At 48.0% G+C, this 20,510-nt stretch overlaps 1 protein-coding gene across 1 annotated transcript; it reads left to right on the top strand.

Annotated features, from left to right (window-relative positions):
* Positions 1-2,320: 2,320 nt before the first annotated feature.
* Positions 2,321-18,945, top strand: MYG1 (MYG1 exonuclease). The gene is made up of 7 exons (XM_083599443.1): positions 2,321-2,519; positions 6,239-6,351; positions 10,658-10,817; positions 12,022-12,171; positions 13,322-13,444; positions 15,546-15,727; positions 18,567-18,945. Exons 1-7 carry the CDS (start codon positions 2,358-2,360, stop codon positions 18,751-18,753), a joined length of 1,077 nt encoding a protein of 358 aa, XP_083455569.1. The 5' UTR covers positions 2,321-2,357; the 3' UTR covers positions 18,754-18,945.
* The last annotated feature ends 1,565 nt before the right edge of the window (positions 18,946-20,510 follow it).

The raw sequence follows: 20,510 nt of genomic DNA, 5'->3' as shown, positions 1-20,510 counted from the left end.
CTGCTTCATCCTGAAGCAAAGTTCTTAACCCGAGGTACTATTTCTGGGTTAGCAGAGCCTGAAGCGTATGTAACCCGAGGTACCACTGTCCTTACACATGGCTTCGATTTGTGTTCAGGAAGGTGGGTGGGTGGGACAATTGCTTTAAAACTCAACAACCTTCACCCTTCCTTAAGGAGTGTCGTAACAACCCTGTGAGGGATGATTGAGAGGGAAGGAGTGATTGGCCCAAAGTGAGCATGCGCAGCTGAGGGAGCATTTGAACCCAGGCGCTGTGGGTTAAACCACAGAGCCTAGGACTTGCCGATCAGAAGGTCGGTGGTTCGAATCCCCGCAACGGGGTGAGCTCCCATTGCTCGGTCCCTGCTCCGGCCCACCTAGCAGTTTGAAAGCATGTCAAAGTGTAAGTAGATAAATAGGTACCGCTCCGGCGGGAAGGTAAATGACGTTTCCGTGCGCTGCTCTGGTTTGCCAGAAGCGGCTTAGTCATGCTGGCCACATGACCCGGAAGCTGTACTCCGGCTCCCTCGGCCAATAAAGCGAGATGAGCGCCGCAACCTCAGAGTCGCCACTGGACTTAATGGTCAGTCTTAAGTTGTGGGTGAACATATTGGACGACACAGCGATTCTCCAAACAGCTCTTGTTTATTCAATGCCAGAACATAACTGAACTGAAGGGTTCAGTCAGCCTGCTTATATAGAGCTCCACTAGAACGCAACAGTAACCATTTTCTGTAACTATCCAATCACTGAATGTCACTTTCGATCCCTTATTTGCATATGTGGACCTGAGTGAAAACTATCTACAGTATCCCCCTGCTGCCCCAGGGTGAGAACTTCAGTACAAAACAGTCAGGGGTCCCTTTACCTTTACCTTACCTGTGCAAGATGACATGCAACCCACCACAGTGGTGCGCATGTGTGCGTAGCTTGTGATAGACCTTTCCTTTGGAGTATCAGAATTCGCTTCAAAGAGTCAATCAGACAGCAGTAAAATATTTACTTTTTATTTTGTCGTGACAAAGTAATGGTACAGACACGCGTTACCCAATGTCTGCCCGCCTTCTCTGGGCTTGCCAGCCCTTTTTGTACATTTGCAGAATAATGCCACCTGATTTCTGGGAAATCGTAATTTTACCAACTTCCTATGTCCTTATATGGGCTTGACCTTATATGGGCTTGCTTGCCCCCCTTCTCCGTCCTGCACCACCTCTCCACGCCATGAACCTCGACACGTGTTCAAATGTAAAACATGTGATTTATACTTTATACTGATAGCAATAAACTGGGGCTTTGTCTCCTGCATTACCCTCCTTGTCTTCAGTCTTTCCCCCGTCTGGGGCCAGAATAACACATATTCAACCTTGCTCTTATCTTCACCGCCTAAGCCTAGACATTCCAAAGAGAGGCCCAATTTGCAATGTAACATTTAAGCAAGAAAAGGCCTTGTTCTTCTGGCTGGTGAAAAACCTTTGGAGAAACCTCGCCTTAAACATTTTTGGGATCATATAGAGAACAATATTCTAATGGCCCCTTCACTTGGGCTTTAAACATTTGAGAAACGCGCCTGAGACCATGCCTGGGCGCTCCTCACGTTACTTTTATGAGACATGAGGAAGAAGTGTTGCAAGGCTGCTGGCTCCAATTCCCCGCCCATTTTTTCACCCCTCCATACAGTGGCGTAGCGTGGGGGGTGCAGGGGGGCCCAGCCGCACCGGGTGCAACATCTGGGGGTTAGGGTTAGGGGGCGCAAATCCATGGGTTAGGGGGCGCAAATCCACGGGTTAGGGGGCACAAATTACTTGCCTTGCCCCGGGTGCTGACAACCCACGCTACGCCACTGCCTCCATAAACCCCACCCTGGGGTTCATCCCCAGCAGTACAGTGGTACCTTGGGTTAAGTACTTAATTCGTTCTGGAGGTCTGTTCTTAACCTGAAGCACCACTTTAGCTAATGGGGCCTCCTGCCGCTGCTGCGCCGCCACCGCACAGTTTCTGTTCTCATCCTAAAGCAAAGTTCTTAACCCCAGGTACTATTTCTGGGTTAGCGGAGTCCGCAACCTGAAGCGTCTGTAACCTGAAGCGTATGTAACCCGAGGTACCACTGTATTTCCCAAACTTGTAGTCGTTATTTCTGGACTACAATTCCCATCATCCCTGACCGCCGGTCTTGCTAGCTAGGGATGATGGGAGTTGTAGTCCCCCCCCAAAAAAAACAGCTGGAGTCCCGAGTTTGGGAAATAGGAGGCCAGGACATCGCAGTGCGCTTGGAGTCTCAGGAATACGGTAGAGGTGGGCGGGGCGAGCGCGGGGCAGGCAGGAAGCAAAGCGCCTTCCTGGGCCGGCGTTCCGTCGCTATGCGCATGCGCCGCGTGTTGGCTGGGCTTCCCCGCCTGACTCGCAGCCTCATGCCCGGCCCGAAGCGCCCCCGGCCGGCCCGCATCGGCACCCACGGCGGCACCTTCCACTGCGACGAGGCGCTCGCGTGTTTCCTCCTGCGGCTGCTGCCCTCTTATCAGGTACGCAGCTGGGGGTTTCTTAGGCACGGGCCGCTTACTCCGAAGTAACGCGCCCCCCCCCCCGCGCGCGCACGTGTGTTGCGACCTCCTGAATCCGGTTCCGATTCGGAAGCCTTTTCGGCTAGCCTCCTTTTCCTCCCACGCCCGAGATTCAATTCACACGTGACGTTCCACCCCCGTGTTGGGTTCTTGCAAGGCCTGATCTTGGGACCCCCAGCAACTGCGTGGATGCGGCAGCTTGCGCGCCACGCAACTCCCCCAGGCAGTGCACTTGCTAAGCTAATTGCACCATCCGTGCAATTAGAATGAGTGTGCATTTATTTATAAATTGGGGGTCTGGGGGGGTGTCTCGTCCTGGTTGGGACAGCAGCGTGGAGATACGATCTTTAGCTGTTCCGGTATAAATGCATGTGTAAAACCTGGAGGTAAATAGCAGAGAATGTAGCTTGTTTGGTTTGCGGTATTTTATATAGTGGTATCTCAGGTTACATATACTTCAGGTTACATACGCTTCAGGTTACAGACTCTGCTAACCCAGAAATATTGCTTCAGGTTAAGAACTTTGCTTCAGGATGAGAACAGAAATCGGGCTCCGGCGGCGTGGCGGGAGCAGGAGGCCCCATTAGCTAAAGTGGTGCTTCAGGTTAAGAACAGTTTCAGGTTAATAACGGACCTCCAGAACGAATTAAGTACTTAACCCGAGGTACCACTGTATCCTTCCCTTTGGTCAAGACAGCAAAAGCAAGCACAAGTTATTAAATTGTAGTTCTTACAACTCCTAGCCGGTGTCAGTGGCTGTTCTGGGTGTAAAGAGAATTCCACCATCACCATCGCAACACTTTCCCCAGATTGGATCCAGGAGCAGAATAGATGGCAGTGCCCAGGCCAGGAGGGCAAGGCAGTTTTTCCCTTTACACCCACGTGTCTATATATACCTGACAACTGAGGATCACACTCTATGCAACTGATGAAGTTCACCAAAGCTACACCACAATAAAATTTGTTTGTCTTTAAGGTGCCACAAGACCCTGTACAGTGGTACCTCGGTTTAAGAACAGTCCTGCTTACGAACGATTCCATTTACAAACTCCGCAGAACCCGAAGTAGTGTCCCGGTTTGTGAACTTTACCTTGGTCTAAGAACAGAAGTTGAACGGTGGAAGAGCACTGGCGGCGGGAGGCCTCATTAGGGAAAGCGCACCTTGGTTTAAGAACGGTTTCAGTTTAAGAACGGACTTCCGGAACGGATTAAGTTCGTAAACCGAGGTACCACTGTAGTTTTTGTTGCAATTAATTTGTTGCAAACCACACCAAGTCCTAATAGCATAAAGGCAGGAAGCAGGAGCATTGTGTGACTGGAATGGTGCTGGTTTACTCCATACAGAAAGGCAATTTGAGGATTTCCATCTTATTAGGACTTGGTGTATTTTGCACTTAATTAGAATTCTGCACCAGCGAACGTATATAGATTATGCAAATTTTCAAGTAGTTTTGCAGTTTCCATAATTTATACAGCTTCTCCTATCAAGCTTTGGAGGGGGCGGGGGACAGAAGTTGCGGGGGAGCCTTCTCCTTGCTTTCTGAGATGTCACCAGGTGTTGCCGAGATACCGTATTTTTCGCTCTATAACACGCACCTGACCATAACACGCACGTAATTTTTAGAGGAGGAAAACAAGAAAAAAATATTCTAAACGAAACAGTGGATGTATGATTTTTGTGGTTCATGCTGTGGCCACAGACACGTGATCTGACGGTGAGTTTGGGGTAGCCCAATGCAAAAATCCTGAGGATCCATGTGGATCCATGCTTTGTAACCACGTTTTTGCACCACTGCGGCCCCAGGCAACAGTGGGTGCGTGATTTTTTTGGTGCAAGCTGTAGCCATGGACATGCTATGTGATCTGATGGTGAATTTGGGGTGACCCAGTGCAAAAATCCTGAGGATCCATGTGGATCCGTGCTTTGTAACCACGTTTTAAGTGGGGAGGGAAGGAAAAGCACTCAAGGGACAAGGAACACGCGTGGGGTGGGTGGAGAAGGAGCTTTTCGGCGAGCTAAGTGGGGAGGAGGGAGGGAAAGAGCACTGTTGCTTTAAAGGTATACATAAGGTATTTGCCCTGTGCCTGGGGTTTTTTTCCATTTAACAGTTTGCCGCCTCTTCCTTCCGCTCCTTGTTTTGAGGCAGAATAGATTTGAGCAAGTGAGGAGGACTTGGATTGCAGGGGATTCGCCATTAGCTGTGTAAAAGCGCTCCTGCTTGCAGCCTTCTACTTTGTTTGTACACGTGGCTACTGGTATCAGGTTCAGTTTGAGAGATAAGCAGCCACCAGCAGCAATAGAATGGAGCACAAAAAAGCGGTAAGGGCACTAGGACCCAGACAATGCTCAAATCTATCCTGCCTGAAAACAAGCTGCAGAAGTAAAAAAGCACACTCCAGCTCCCGTCCCCAGCGGATCAGCTGAGGGGGGGGGATTTGCATAGTTTTCCCCTCTCCCTCATCCCTTGCCTTCCCCAGCCTTTTTTTTTTACTTCCTGGTTTTCACTGCGTTCGTGGCTCAGAGCTCGAGGTTGGGGTTTTTTTTGCTGCTGGTTGCTTAATCTTTTCCCTTCCCAATCCAACCCCTCCTGTGCCCTGCCGTCCCTCTGCAGCCTCATTGCTCCGTTTAGAGCAAACGTTGCTCCGTTTAGAGAGAGACCTTTGCTAGCTGAGGCTGCAGCAGCTGTTGCTGACTACGCAACGCTTTTAAAAGCGCCTGCTGGCGTTTAACCGCCTGCCTCCTTCCGGCTCGCTATGGCTCCCGTCTGTCCCTCCTCCCGTGTAAGCGGCTGCTTCCCGCTTTGCTGCCATGGCTCTCCTTCACTCCCTCCTCCCCGGCTCCTCCGTAGGTTGCTTTAAAGCAAGCAAAGCGAGAGCCGCGCAAAGCGGGACAGACGCTTTGCTTGACTGACGGCAGCCAGGGCTCCAGTCCAGTGCATTCGCTCCATAACACGCACAGGCATTTCCCCTTACTTTCTAGGAGCAAAAAAGTGCGTGTTATAGAGCGAAAAATACGGTACTTTAAATACTGTCTTCAGTGTCGTGAGAGCTGGAAACTGTTCACTGTTTGTTTTTTAAAGCCATCATCATGCAGAAACAAAGGGACGTGGGTGGTGCTGTGGGTTAAACCACAGAGCCTAGGACTTGCTGATCAGAAGGTCGGTGGTTTGAATCCCCGCGACAGGGTGAGCTCCCGTTGCTCGGTCCCTGCTCCTGCCAACCTAGCAGTTCGAAAGCACATCAAAGGGTAAATAAATAGGTACCGCTCCAGCGGGAAGGTAAACAGTGTTTCCGTATGCTGCTCTAGTTCACGGGAAGCGGCTTAGTCATGCTGGCCACATGACCCAGAAGCTGTATGCCGTCTCCCTCAGCCCATAAAGCAAGATGAGCGCCGCAACCCCAGAGTTGGTCACGACTGGACCTAATGGTCAGGGGTCCCTTTACCTTTACATGCAGAAACACACACCTCATGAAGATGAACTCAAGAGCTTGCATATAGGAGCAAATGGTCCCAGTCACAGCTGTTCATCCTCCCTACCTTGTGTATCTTTTTCACCTGAAGGCACCAAGGAATGGTGAAGAGATAGAGATTAGAAACTGCAAAGTGGATAGCCAGGAATAGCACTGGGGCACGTTTTGTTTCACAGCTTTTGTTTGTTGTCGCCCTGCGGTGCCCTCAGGATGCAGAGATCATCAGGACACGGGATGCTCAGCTGCTGTCAGAGTGCGATGTGGTTGTGGACGTTGGAGGCGAGTATGACCCTCAAAAGCATCGCTACGACCATCACCAGAGGTACTGTTGAATTCCTGCAGCCTTTCCTCCCAGTGCTGGCAGCTAGTGGAATAGCAAGGTTACCACAGCTTACCCTGGCAGTGGACCTTTCAAATCTCTCTTTTTTTATTTATTTATTTATTTTTTATAAATTTTTTATTGGTTTTTCAACACATATTAAAAGACAATACAACACAATACATAAACAAACAAACAAACATATAAACACGTATAATTTCTTAACCTTTTTTCCTTAAACCTTCTTTCAACGACTTCCCCATACCTCCCCTTTCTGCATCCCTGTTTTAAATCTTTCCAGCAACCCCTAATTTCAATTACTTATAACACTTTCTTTAAATCTTTTTTCTCATATCCAATTGTTTGTCACTGCAATTCTATTTTGCATTACCCAAGACATTTTAACACTCATTAATTTTACAACAGTTCTTAAGATAAACTTTAAATTTCTTCCAATCTTCTTCCACCGTCTCTTTCCCTTGGTCACGGATTCTGCCAGTCATCTCAGCCAGTCCCATGTAGTCTATCACCTTGGTCTGCCATTCTTCCAGTGTGGGTAGCTCTTGTGTCTTCCAATACTTTGCTAAGAGTACTCTTGCTGCTGTTGTAGCATACATAAAAAACGTCCTATCTTTCCTTGACACCAATTGGCCCACCATGCCCAGGAGGAAGGCTTCTGGTTTCTTCACGAATGTGCATTTAAGCACTTTTTTCATTTCATTATAAATCATTTCCCAGAAGACCTTGATCCTTGGGCACGTCCACCAAAGGTGGTAGAAAGTACCTTCAGTTTCCTTACATTTCCAACATTTATTATTGGGCGTATGATAAATTTTTGCAAGCTTGACTGGGGTCATGTACCACCTATAGATCATTTTCATAATGTTCTCTCTTAAGGCATTACATGCCGTAAACTTTATACCGGTAGTCCATAACTGTTCCCAGTCAGCAAACATAATGTCATGACCAATGTCTTGTGCCCATTTAATCATAGCTGATTTAACCGTCTCATCCTGTGTATTCCATTTCAACAGCAGGTTATACATTCTTGACAGATTCTTAGTATTGGGTTCCAATAGCTCTGTTTCTAATTTTGACCTCTCCACCTGGAAGCCAATTTTCCTGTCCAATTTGAAAACTTCATTTATCTGGTAATAATGAAGCCAGTCTCTTACTTTGGACTTCAATTTCTCATAACTCTGCAATTTCACTTTTCCCTCCTCATGTTCTATAATTTCCCAATATTTTGGCCATTTGGATTCCATATTAAGTTTTTTCACTTCCTTGGCTTCCATTGGTGACAACCACCTAGGGGTTTTGTTTTCCAACAAATCTTTGTACCGAATCCAAACATTGTATAGTGCTTTCCTAACAATATGGTTTTTGAAACCTTGGTGGGTTTTAACCTTGTCATACCATATATATGCATGCCAGCCAAATCTGTTATTGAACCCTTCCAAATCCAAAATGTCTGTGTTTTCAAGAAGCAGCCAGCTTTTCAGCCAGCAAAAAGCCGCTGATTCATAATACAGCTTTAAGTCCGGCAGGGCAAACCCCAAATCTCTCTTTTTTTTTTTTAAATCTCTCTTTTTTTAAATGATGTTTTTATTAAATCTTCCAAATCATTACATAACTCCAAACATATACAGTGGTACCTCTGGTTGTGAACGGGATCCGTTACGGAACCTCGTTTGCAACCTGAGCAGAATGCAACCCGCATGTGCGGGTCGTGATTCGCCGCTTCTGCGCATGCGTGTGACATCATTTTGAGCATCTGCGCATGTGCGAGCGGCGAAACCTGGAAGTAACCCGTTCTGTTACTTCCGGGTCGCCGCAGGACGCAACCTGAAAAGATTTAACCTGAAGCAAACGTAATGAGGTATGACTGTATCTCATTTTTTTGTCACACATTTTCTTCTTGACTTCCTGTCCCTCCTTCCCTGAAGAAGAAGAAGAAGAAGAAGAAGCGTCTGGATTTGATATCCCGCCTTTCACTCCCCTTCAGGAGTCTCAAAGCGGCTAACATTCTCCTTTCCCTTCCTCCCTCACAACAAACACTCTGTGAGGTGAGTGGGGCTGAGAGACTTCAGAGAAGTGTGACTAGCCCAAGGTCACCCAGCAGCTGCATGTGGAGGAGCGGAGACGCGAACCCGGTTCCCCAGATTACGAGACTACCGCTCTTAACCACTACACCACACTGGCTTCCACCCTGGTGGTGGTGTTGTTATTAATTATTATTATTATTATTATTCCCCCTTAAGAGCTGCATTAAAACACATCTATACAGTCAAACCTCGGTTGTCGAACGTAATCTGTTCCGGAAGACTGTTCAACTTCCGAAACTTTTGACAACCGAAAACTGAAAGTGGAAGCCTCAATACAATACAACAGGGAAACTCAAAACGGAAGCCGCGTAGCACGTTCGGCTTCTGAAAATCGTTTGAAAACCAAAGCAGTTACTTCCAGGTTTTCGGCATTCGGGAGCCAAAACGGAAGCGTTCAGGAACTGATGTTTGACTGTATTTATTTTCTAAGCCCTCCAAATCCATTCTCCACTTTCTTCCATAGCTCATATCTCAAATCCTGCACATGATTTCATAGAAGAATGATAGTTTGATCGGTAATCCACCAATGGCTTCCATTCTTTTATGAAGATGTCATTTTGTCCTCTTATTTTAGCAGTCAGTTTCACCATTTCCACCATTCCATTTCTCAGGGAATGGTCAATTTCAACATCTTTTTCAATTCATTGTATATCATTTCCTAGAAACCCTTAGCCTTTGGACCTTTCAAATCTAGTTCTATCCTATCTAGCGCTGCCCACCACCCTCTCATCTGCTGTGCAGTCCATGCAGAACTGAAAAGGTGAAAGACAGCAAGCCCAGGAGCAAAGAGGCAGGAAGTGGCATATCAGGACAGAGAGCCTGTGGTCCTGCAGATATTGGGCTCCAGCCAGCACCACCAGTGGTCAGGGATGATGGGAGTTGTAGTCCGACAACATCTGGAGGGCCACAACCTCCCCATCTTTGTTGTTTAAGGTTCAACTCTAACTAAGGAGAGTTCTGTAGTGGAGAAAACCTTGGTAACTTGAAAAAGTTGTGCAAACTGACATGCATATTTAGGTGCCCCTAATTCCCTTTCACATTCCACGTTTCCTTAAACAACTTGTTCCAGATAGATAATTCACTTCCCTCCTTAGAGTATTCCAGTTGCACTGCTGTTTCCAAGAGTTGCCCATTAATGTTGTTGTCGTTTAGTCGTGTCCGACTCTTCGTGACCCCATGGACCAGAGCACGCCAGGCACTCCTGTCTTCCACTGCCTCCCGCAGTTTGGTCAAACTCAGGCGGGTAGCTTCGAGAACACTGTCCAACCATCTCGTCCTCTGTCGTCCCCTTCTCCTTGCCCTCCATCTTTCCCAACATCAGGGTCTTTTCCAGGGAGTCTTCTCTTCTCATGAGGTGGCCAAAGTATTGGAGCCTCAGCTTCATGATCTGTCCTTCCAGTGAACACTCCGGGCTGATTTCCTTCAGAATGCAGAGGTTTGATCTTCTTGCAGTCCATGGGACTCTCAAGAGTCTCCTCCAGCACCAGAATTCAAAAGCATCCATTCTTCAGCGATCAGCCTTCTTTATGGTCCAGCTCTCTCTTCCATACATCACTACTGGGAAAACCATAGCTTTAACTATACGGACCTTTGTTGGCAAGGTGATGTCTCTACTTTTTAAGATGCTGTCTAGGTTTGTCATTGCTTTTCTCCCAAGAAGCAGGCGTCTTTTAATTTCGTGGCTGCTGTCACCATCTGCAGTGATCATGGAGCCCAAGAAAGTAAACTCTCTCACTGCCTCCATTTCTTCCCCTTCTGTTTGCCAGGAGGTGATGGGACCAGTGACCATGATCTTAATTTTTTTTTGATGTTGAGCTTCAGACCATATTTTGCGCTCTCCTCTTTCACCTTTGTTAAAAGGTTCTTTAATTCCTCTTCACTTTCTGCCATCAAGGTTGTGTCATCTGCATATCTGAGGTTGTTGATATTTCTTCCGGCGATCTTAATTCCGGCTTGGGATTCATCCAGTCCAGACTTTTGCATGATGAATTCTGCATATAAGTTAAATCAGGGAGACAACACACACTAATTGCAGCAGTTTGTATATGAAAGGGAGAGTCTCATAGTTTTGGGTCTGGGGCCCTGGGAAATTTCCATCTCCTTGTGGTTGGTATTATTTGCTTGGAAAGGAGAGTGTTCCAGGCTTTCCTCCCTCCTTCGGGTTGTTCTTTATTGACTCCCCCAGTCCCTCCTTGTTCCCACAGGTCATTTGGAGAGTCCATGCACAGCCTGAAGCCTGATAAACCTTGGCAGACCAAACTGAGCAGTGCAGGGCTGGTTTACACCCATTTTGGCTCTGAGATTTTGGCAAACCAGCTGGGCCTCAAGGAGGAGGATCCTGTCGTGCGTGTTCTCTATGACAAGGTACTTGTGTGTGTGCATATCTGTGAGATCCTTTCCCAACATCAAAAGCCTCTGGAACAATGGGGGAAATGAACGAACTCAACCACTTGGCTCTTTATTGCAGGGATGCAGAACCTGTGGACCACTGGGTATTAGGGAAGTTTTTAATGTTTAATGCTGTATTGTGTTTTTAATGTTTGATTGGGAGCTGCCCAGAGTGGCTGGGGAAACCCAGCCAGATGGGTGGGGTATAAATAATAAAGTATTATTATTATTATTATTATTATTATTATTATTATTATTATTATTATTATTGCTGGGCATCACCACCCCTGCTTGAGAGTCCTGCAAAAGATCCTTGGTGTATTCCAAAATATTCTGGGCCAAGGTGTAAGAAGCACAATGCACTCCACATTTCTGAATTAAGATAGGAGGTACATTTCACTCTTGAGGCCAAAATATTTACCGTATTTTTTGCTCTATAAGACTCACTTTTCCCCTCCTAAAAAGTAAGGGTAAATGTGTGTGCGTCTTATGGAACGAATGCAGGCTGTGCAGCTATTCCCAGAAGCCAGAACAGCAAGAGGGATTGCTGCTTTCACTGCACAGCGATCCCTCTTGCTGTTCTAGCTTCTGAGATTCAGAATTTTTTTTTTCTTGTTTTCCTCCTCCAAAAACTAGGTGCGTCTGGTGCATCTTATAGAGCGAAAAATACGGTATTTTTAAACAATGAAAGAGCAAGAACCATCTGCCTCGGGTCCCCTTTGTTCCTGCATGAGTCACTGTTTGGAACATGCGATCTAACTGGAGGCTGTGTGCTCGAGAGCGCCGTCTAATGGAGCCAATACAAAATGCCAAATGAGGTCATCACAGCAGGACGTTGTTATTAAATGGGTGCAGAGCTAGACTTGGGTATTGCTATCTGATTGTGGCCACAATGACCGGGGTGGTGAGATCTGGAGTCCCAACAACATCAGGAGGACCACAGGTTAGCCACCTTGGCTGTGGTGGTACTGATCAGCACTGCTGCAGTATGCATATATCTGTGTGGCTTTCCCTTGATGCCCTCTCTGCTGCATGTGACCTCTCTGCTGCATGTGCCCCTAAAGTATGCAGGCATAAGGGCTGAATCTTACCTGGGTTTCAACCTCTCTGTGATCCACAAAACCTACTTTTCCAGGGCAGGTCACTAAACTGAACTTTCTTGTTCTCTCCCTCCTTCTAGTTGTACGAGAACTTTGTGGAAGAGATTGACGCCATAGACAACGGCATCTCCCAGTGGGATGGGGAACCTCACTATGCTATGACCACCAATGTGAGCTCCAGGGTTGCCTACCTGAACCCCCGCTGGAATGACAAGGATCAAGACACCGAGGTAGGGATCTGAATTGTATTTGTATTTTCCAGCTCTCTTTCCCGTTAGGAAAACGAATGCTGTCAGTCATTTTGCACTCTGCACATGCTCAGAAACACTGGGCCCATAACCTGTCAGTGTTTGTAAAAAAAACCAAAAGGGTTCTGACCTCCCTTTGTCGCCTCAGCCTGGTCCTCGGACCCTTGTCGGCATAAAAGAGTGCACAAGAAAAGTATCCTTGCAGATTACTTTGTGATTTTATTCTTAAAAGTCTTTCTGCAAAAGCGACTGACCACCTGTGACATACATCAACACTACCAGCTTTCACTAACCAACCAACCAGCCCAACAACAAACTAACATTTCTCACTCTATATATACAACCCGGTGCTGGCCGCTGACTCATGCTGACCCAGCTTTTTAAGCATTAAAGAAACGGTGGCCATTTTAGCCGTGACAGGAGTAAATAGACCTCCAAGTAGATTCAGGCATAAAATAATAAGACACATTTGTTAACTTGTGCCTTTCATTAAACGAGGAGCTGGTTCTGAATGACGGCGCTGCATCCTTAATAACCACAGAGTGCGACCTCGGTGGTTAATTCTGGAGATCTATGGAAGAACAGCTTAGATTGGCGCCGGTGCCTCTTCTAATCTGCATGAAGCAGTTGTGAGTGGAGGGCCTCAAGGTGTTGTGCGAGTGTGTGCCCCAGATTGGTCAAGCTTTGCAACGTCTCAAAGCGACTGGCAATTTGTACTGGGACGTCCGTTCCAACTTCCCAAAGGCTTTTTCCACCCGTTGCTGCCAACTCGGGTTCAAGTACTCAGGGGCCTGGCACCACAGCTCAGTGCCCTAATCTCTTTCCCTGCTCCTTGTGGCGTCTGTGGCCTGGTGTCTGCCTTTGCCTGACCATCACTGGCTAGGACGAGTCTCTCCTGCCCGCTGGAGCAAATCTCAGCTGATAAAGAGCAAAGAGGCAGCAGCAAGATTAAAAACCCGAGTCGTTGGCTTATCTCGAAGGGTGTTGAGAGAGGTTGTCCAGGGCCGCTGCTTTGCACTCTCCAAACAGGCCAGTAGCTAGGGCATGTGTGGGGCGGGCTGCATGACCCGAGGGAGCGATTCCACATGGCTTTGGAGTAGATAATTTGCCAACCCTGTGCTTTGTTTCCCAGCCTGGTTTCCAGAAGGCCATGGAGCTGGTAGGCAACGAATTCTTGGACCGCCTCGATTACTATTACCGTGCCTGGATTCCTGCGCGCACCCTTGTGGAGAAGGCCATCCAGCAGCGCTTTGAGGTACCGCTGCCAAGAGGAGGGCTAAAGTACAGTGGCACCTTGGGTTACATATGCTTCAGGTTACAGACGCTTCAGGTTACAGACTCCGCTAACCCAGAAATAGTACCTCGGGTTAAGAAATTCCCTTCAGGATGAGAACAGAAATTGTGCTCCGGCGGCGCGGCAGCAGCGGGAGGCCCCATTAGCTAAAGTGGTGCTTCAGGTTAAGAACAGTTCCAGGTTAAGAACGGACCTCCGGAACGAATTAAGTACGTAACCAGAGGTACCACTGTCTTGCCCCGACTCGCGTGAGCAATAAATGGGGGCTGGGTGAACTGAGGGGTGGGCAGTTTCACATGCCCCACGGTTGATCAAGCCCCCACAAAAAGTACTTAACCTGAGGTACCACTGTATTTGGAAAGTGAGCAAACAAATTTTCAGCTAAATATAAAGGCCTTTAATGTAGGTCTAGATTTGCTTGCATATGTGCAAGGCGGAAGGATATACAGTGGTACCTCAGGTTACAGACACTTCAGGTTACAGACTCCGCTAACCCAGAAATAGTACCTCGGGTTAAGAACTTTACCTCAGGATGAGAACAGAAATCGCGTGGTGGCGGGAGGCCCCATTAGCTAAAGTGGTGCTTCAGGTTAAGAAGTGTTTCAGGTTAAGAACAGACCTCCAGAACGAATTAAGTACTTAACCCGAGGTACCACTGTACTCTGAACACACCTCTGAATGTGCTTCCTTTCCCGTGAGATGAAATCTCTCGTCAGGTGGCTCCCCAAGGAGGAGAAGGGTGTACACTGCAATTTCAATTTCATGATGCGTGCACATCTTGCTGTGTGTTTGCATGAAGGGGAAGGGCCATAGTTAAGTGACTGAGTATCTGTTTTGCGTGCAGAAGGTCTCAGGGTTTAATTCCTGGCAGCTGCTGGTGGGATCCAGGAAAGTCCCCCCGTCTGGAAATCCTGGAGGGCTGCTGCCAGTCAGTGTAGACAGTACTGGCCTAGATGGATCAATGGCCTGTGTTCCTAGCAGGTGGGAGGACATGGGTGGAAATGACTGGTACACAGTAATAATAATAAAAAAAAATAATAATAATATTTATACTCCGCCCATCTGGCTGGGTTTCCCCAGCCACTCTGGGGAGCTTCCAACAGAACACTAAAATACAGTAACCTATTAAACATTAAAAGCTTCCCTAAACAGGGCTGCCTTCAGATGTCTTCTAAAAGTTTGGTAGTTATTTTTCTCTTTGACATCTGATGGGAGGGCGTTCCACAGGGCGGGTGCCACTACCGAGAAGGCCCTCTGCCTGGTTCCCTGTAACTTGGCTTCTTGCAGTGAGGGAACCGCCAGAAGGTGCTGGACCTCAGTGTCCGGTTAGAACGATGGGGGTGGAGACGCTCCTTCAGATATACTGGACTGAGGCCGTTTAGGGCTTTAAAGGTCAGCACCAACACTATGAATTGTGCTCGGAAACCTACTGGGAGCCAGTGTGGGTCTTTCAAGACCGGTGTTATATGGTCTCGGCGGCCGCTCCCAGTCACCAGTCTAGCTGCCGCATTCTGGATTAGTTGTAGTTTTCAGGTCACCTTCAAAGGTAGCCCCACATAGAGCGTATTGCAGTAGTCCAAGCGGGAGATAACCAGAGCATGCACCACTCTGGCAAGACAGTCCGCGGGCAGGTAGGGTCTCATCCTGCCTACCAGGTGGAGCTGGTAGACAGCCGCCCTGGACACAGAATTGACCTGCGCCTCCATGGACAGCTGTGCCTCTTGCTTTCCACCCTGGCAGAAGCTCACTTTGCACCCCCTCCAGTTGTGGAGCCATAAGCAGAGAGAGCACGTAATATAGAAAGAGGAGAAAGAAAGGAAGGAAGGAAGGAAGGAAGGAAGGAAGGAAGGAAGGAAGGAAGGAAGAAAGGAAGAAAGGAAGAAAGGAAGAAAGGAAGAAAGAAAGAAAGAAAGAAAGAAAGAAAGAGGAGAGGTTAATATCTCCAGCGGCCTGATGGTGCCCCTAGGTTTTGCACAAGAGTCTGCAACAATCTCTCACCACCTTGCACATAGTCCTCCTATGTCTCTCGTTCATGAATGACATGCATCTCCTTCCTTGGCAGGTTGACCCTAGCGGTGAGATTCTGGTGTTGGCCCAGGGTGGTTGCCCATGGAAGGAGCACCTTTTCAACCTAGAGCAAGAGCTGGGCGTGAAGAAGCCTCTCAAATTTGTCCTGTACACGGATCTGGGAGGCCAGTGGCGGGTCCAGTGTGTTCCTGCTGGGCTGCACACCTTCCAGAACAGGTGAGCAAGGGCTCCAAAATGGGCACCCCCTACTTGTGTGCTGTATTGTGGGGTGGGAAGAGCATTTTGAAATCCCATAGCTCTGGGGGGCCCCCAAATTCAGGACACCATCTCTCACCCTTGCACCCTAGACTTACATTTTTATTTAAACCTGATTAATAATTCTAGGGACGTGGGTGGCGCTGTGGGTTAAACCACAGAGCCTACGGCTTGCCTATTGGAAGGTCAGCGGTTCTAATCCCCGCGATGGGGTGAGCTCCCGTTGCTCGGTCCCTGCTCCTGCCCACCTAGCAGTTCAAAAGCACGTCAAAGTGCAAGTAGATAAATAGATACCACTCTGGGTGGAATGTAAACGGCGTTTCCGTGCGCTGCTCTGGTTCGCCAGAAGCGGCTTAGTCATGCTGGCCACATGACCCGGAAGCTGAACGCCGGCTCCCTCGGCCAGTAAAGCGACATGAGCGCCGCAACCCCAAAGTCGGTCACGACTGGACCTAATGGTCAGGGGTCCCTTTACCTTTAATAATTCTATCCCTTAAAAGGGTGATCAATGAGGCAGCCTCCAGATGTTTTGCACTACAGTTCCCATAATCCTCGGCCAGCGTGGCCAATGCTCAAGGATGATGGAAATGTAGTTCACGCTGGTATCAATCTGTTGCAGCCAGATCAGGAGAGTGTTCTGTGGCACCTTAGAGACTTATCAAATTCATTGTGGCATGAATTTATGGACAAGAGTCCACTTCCTCGGGCTAATGAATACGACATAAGGCTGGAACCAACTTCTTCAAGTAGTGAAGAGATCACCTAAGTGGGCGTCTGAGGAAGTGAGCTACAGCCCTTGTAAGCGGGCACTATAATGAGTTGTCATCTTTTCAAAAACTGGTGTCTTTGCTGTAGCAAACGTAATGCAGCTACCCGCCTGATAGAATTTCTGTCTGTTTTCAGTCTTTATGAAGTATCTTGGGAGAGGGCTCTGGCTTTCTGGCAGCGCATGTGTCTTGCATGAACGTGCTGCCAAGTTCAATCCCTGTCATACCCAGGTAAACTGGGAAAGATTTCCCTCCAGAAAGCCTTTCATTGTCAGTGAAGACAATTAAAAAAAAATCAAAGCAGGTCCCTTTTCCTCTTCTTTCCCCCCACAAATTTATTGGTTTTTCAAATTGAAATTTTACAGATATATATCAAACATAAGGGACGCGGGTGGCACTGTGGGTTAAATTACAGAGCCTAGGACTTGCCGATCAGAAGGTCGGCGGTTCGAATCCCCGCGACGGGGTGAGCTCCCGTTGCTCAGTCCCTGCTCCTGCCAACCTAGCAGTTCGAAAGCACGTCAAACTGCAAGTAGAAAAATAGGTACCACTCCGGCGACTGGACCTAATGGTCAGGGGTCCCTTTACCTTTTTATATCAAACATAAATCATAAATCATAAAAACAAGATTCCAAGGAATCTCCTAGACTTCCGTCCTCCCCTTTGTGGGTCCTAATTTAATTATTTCCTCCCGCATCTTCCGATCGTTTTAGCCATTTCAGCATAGTCCATCGACTTCATCTGCCATTGCCCTCTTCCTCCTGTTGTTCGATACCATCCCTCCCATTTTCTTCTGATGCCCTTCCTAGAGCTAGTGGCGCATAGTGGTCAGAGTCTTGGTCTATGACCTGGGAGACCAGGATTCAAAATCCTACTCGGCCACAAAGCTTGCTGGGTGATCTTGAGCCAGTCGCAGCACCTCAGCCTGACCTACCTCACAGGGGTGTTGTGGCGGATAAAATTGGGAGAAGAACTCTGTACGCCACCTGGAGCTCCTCTGAGGAAACGTTGGTTATAAACATGATAAATAATATTAGATTCAAAGCTTTTGGGTTTTCTTTGGGTCCTTTGGCTGGGTCAGGACGATATGGGATTGGGGGGGGGGCAACTCCCATCTCTTGCAGGGACGCAGTTAGTGCCAGTACCGTCCGTTAAGAGTTTCGGTGTAATCTTCAACACCTCCCTCTCCATGGAGGTGCAGATTGCAGCTATAACAAAGGCGGCATTTTTTCATCTCTGCCAAGCTAAGCAGTTGGCTCCTTACCTCTCTCGCCCTGACCTAGCCACTGTGATCCACGCGACGGTCACCTCCAGACTGGATTATTGTAACTCGCTCTACGTGGGGCTGCCCTTAAGACTGACCCAGAAACTCCAGCGGGTGCAGAATGCTGCGGTGAGACTCCTTGTGGGGTCCTCGCTGCGAGATCACATTCATCTGGTGCTATACCAGCTACACTGGCTCCCAGTGGAGTACAGGATCAGGTTTAAGGTGCTGGTTTTAACCTTTAAAGCCCTTTACAGCCTAGGACCCTCGTACCTACGGGACCGCCTCTCCTGGTATGTCCCACGGAGGACCTTGTGGTCTTCAGACAAAAACATATTGGTGATCCCAGGCTACAGGGAGGTTAGGCTGGCCTCAACCAGAGCCAGGGCTTTTTTGGCCATGGCTCCAATCTGGTAGAACGCTTTGTCACAAGAGACTAGGGCCCTGTGAGACTTGACATCTTTCCACAGGGCCTGCAAGACAGAGCTGTTCCACCAGGCCTTTGGCCAAGGCACAGTCCTTTGGTAATCCTCACAGAACTCTAGCCCAATGGTTGCCATTAATTTGATTTGAACTGATTTTATAATGAATTGATTTTAGAATGTAGCATTATTTTACTGTTGTTAGCTGCTCTGAGCCCGGCTTCGGCTGGGGAGGGCAGGATATAAATAGAATTATTATTATTATTATTATTATTATTATTATTATTATTATTATTAATTATTATTCTTTCAGTCACTCTTGGCTCTCTTGCTCTCCCTCCCCTCAGGTTGTCGCTTCTGGCCGAATGGTGTGGCTTGCGCGATGAGGAGCTCTCTCAGGCCAGCGGGATCCCCGGCTGCATCTTTGTGCACTCCAGCGGCTTCATCGGGGGGAACCACACCAAGGAGGGGGCGCTAGAAATGGCGCGGAAGACACTGACACGGCAGGACGAATCCGGCGCGTGCAGCTCATGAGGCGCAAAGCCCCACACAGTTGGACTCAGGGTGGGGGGGACGGGGACAGGTTGTGGGCTTGCCATAAACTTTGATTTTTTAAAAAAGCAGCTTTTTTGTATCTTTTGTGAGGCAAATTGTTGGTAGAAGCAAAGGGGCTGGGGGAAACCCAGCTAGATGGGCAGGATATAAATAATAACATTATTATTACTACAGTGGTACCTCGGGTTACAAACGCTTCAGGTTACAGATGCTTCAGGTTACAGACTCTGCTAATCCAGAAATAGTACCTCGGGTTAAGAACTTTGCTTCAGGATGAGAACAGAAATCGTGCAGCTGCGGCGGTAGGAGGCCCCATTAGCTAAAGTGGTGCTCCAGAAAGAATTAAGTTCTTAACCCAAGGTACCACATTATTATTATTATTATTATTATTATTATTATTATTATTATTTATTATTATTAAGTCACCAACTTGGGGGGTGGCGCATTTGGAATTTTGGGGAAGCAAGCGTTATTATTGGGTGCCAGTCGCAAGACGACTGCAGTATGTGTGGTGGGGTATGACCCAAGACAAAATGGCGGTCACTTCTTAAAGAGAAGGAAATGAGACAGGATTACAAAAGGGCGTGGGCAGCCTCTTTCCCCAACTGCTTCGTAAGTGGGGGGGGGGGAGACATCTACATAAGCCGCTGCCCCCACAGTCATTCGTAGAATTTTTTTTCCACCTCTCCACACTTCAGAACGGATAGGAGGGTGAGCATTCAATCTTGCAATCCAATGAAATATTTGTGGGCACATTCAATGAAGGAGAGGCTGAGGCAGGGCAAACGGGAACTGAGCAGAGAGAGCAAACAGCCTCTTGTGCAGTGCAGATTTTTCTGGGTATATTTTACAGAGACCGTTTTGTGGGCACCGCAAGTATTGAAGGGGACACACGGGCCTGTAGGTAAGAGGTAAACCCTCAAAGCCGCAGCAGGACAACAAGTGAAAGCAACCCTTTGGGAACGGGTTAAAGCTTCGTCAGCTCTTCCCAGAATTGCAGGTGTTGGGCACATGGGAAGATAACCCAGGCTTTGGGGGGCTTTTATTTATATCCTGCCTTTCCCCCGGACTGGAGCTCAAAGTGGCTTACAAGACCTACATTGGCTCCCAGTACATTTCTGAGCACAATTTAAAGCGTTGGTGCTGACCTTTAAAGCCCTAAACGGCTTCGGTCCTGTATACCTGAGAAGTAGTGTTACTGGGAACCAGGAAGAAGGCCTTCTTGGTAGTGGCACCTGCCCTGTGGAATGCCCTCCCATCAGATGTCAAGGAAATAAACAACTACAGTGGTACCTCTGGTTGTGAATGGGATCCGTTCCGGAGTCCTGTTCGCAACATGAGCAGAATGCAACCCGCGTGTGCGCGGGTGGCGATACGCCGCTTTTGCGCATGCGCGTGATGTCATTTTGCACATCTGCACATGCGCGAGCGGCGAAACCCGGAAGTAAGCCTTTCCAGTGCTTCCGGGTTGCCTCAGGATGCAACCTGAAAATGCGGAACCTGAAGCAAACACAACACGAAGTATGACACTATCTGACTTTTAGAAGACATCTGAAGGCAGCCCTGTTTAGGGAAGTTTTTAAATTTTTTTGTATTTTTAATACAGTGGTACCTCGTGTTGCATACGCTTCAGGTTACAGACTCCGCTAACCCAGAAATAGTACCTCAGGTTAAGAACTTTGCTTCAGGACGAGAGGAGAAATCGTGCTCCGGCGGCGCATCAGCAGCGGGAGGCC

The sequence above is a fragment of the Podarcis filfolensis genome (genome assembly GCF_964270895.1).
Source record: "Podarcis filfolensis genome assembly, chromosome: 2".
Lineage (NCBI taxonomy): Eukaryota > Metazoa > Chordata > Lepidosauria > Squamata > Lacertidae > Podarcis > Podarcis filfolensis.
This window is presented reverse-complemented; position numbering and strand designations above follow the sequence as displayed.

Coding starts and splice junctions, on each gene's coding strand:
- MYG1 (XM_083599443.1), top strand. CDS start 2,358: ATGCGCATGCGCCGCGTGTTGGCTGGGCTTCCCCGCCTGACTCGCAGC. Junction 10,818..12,021: donor TGCGTGTTCTCTATGACAAG/GTACTTGTGTGT, acceptor CCCTCCTTCTAG/TTGTACGAGAACTTTGTGGA. Junction 13,445..15,545: donor CCATCCAGCAGCGCTTTGAG/GTACCGCTGCCA, acceptor CTTCCTTGGCAG/GTTGACCCTAGCGGTGAGAT.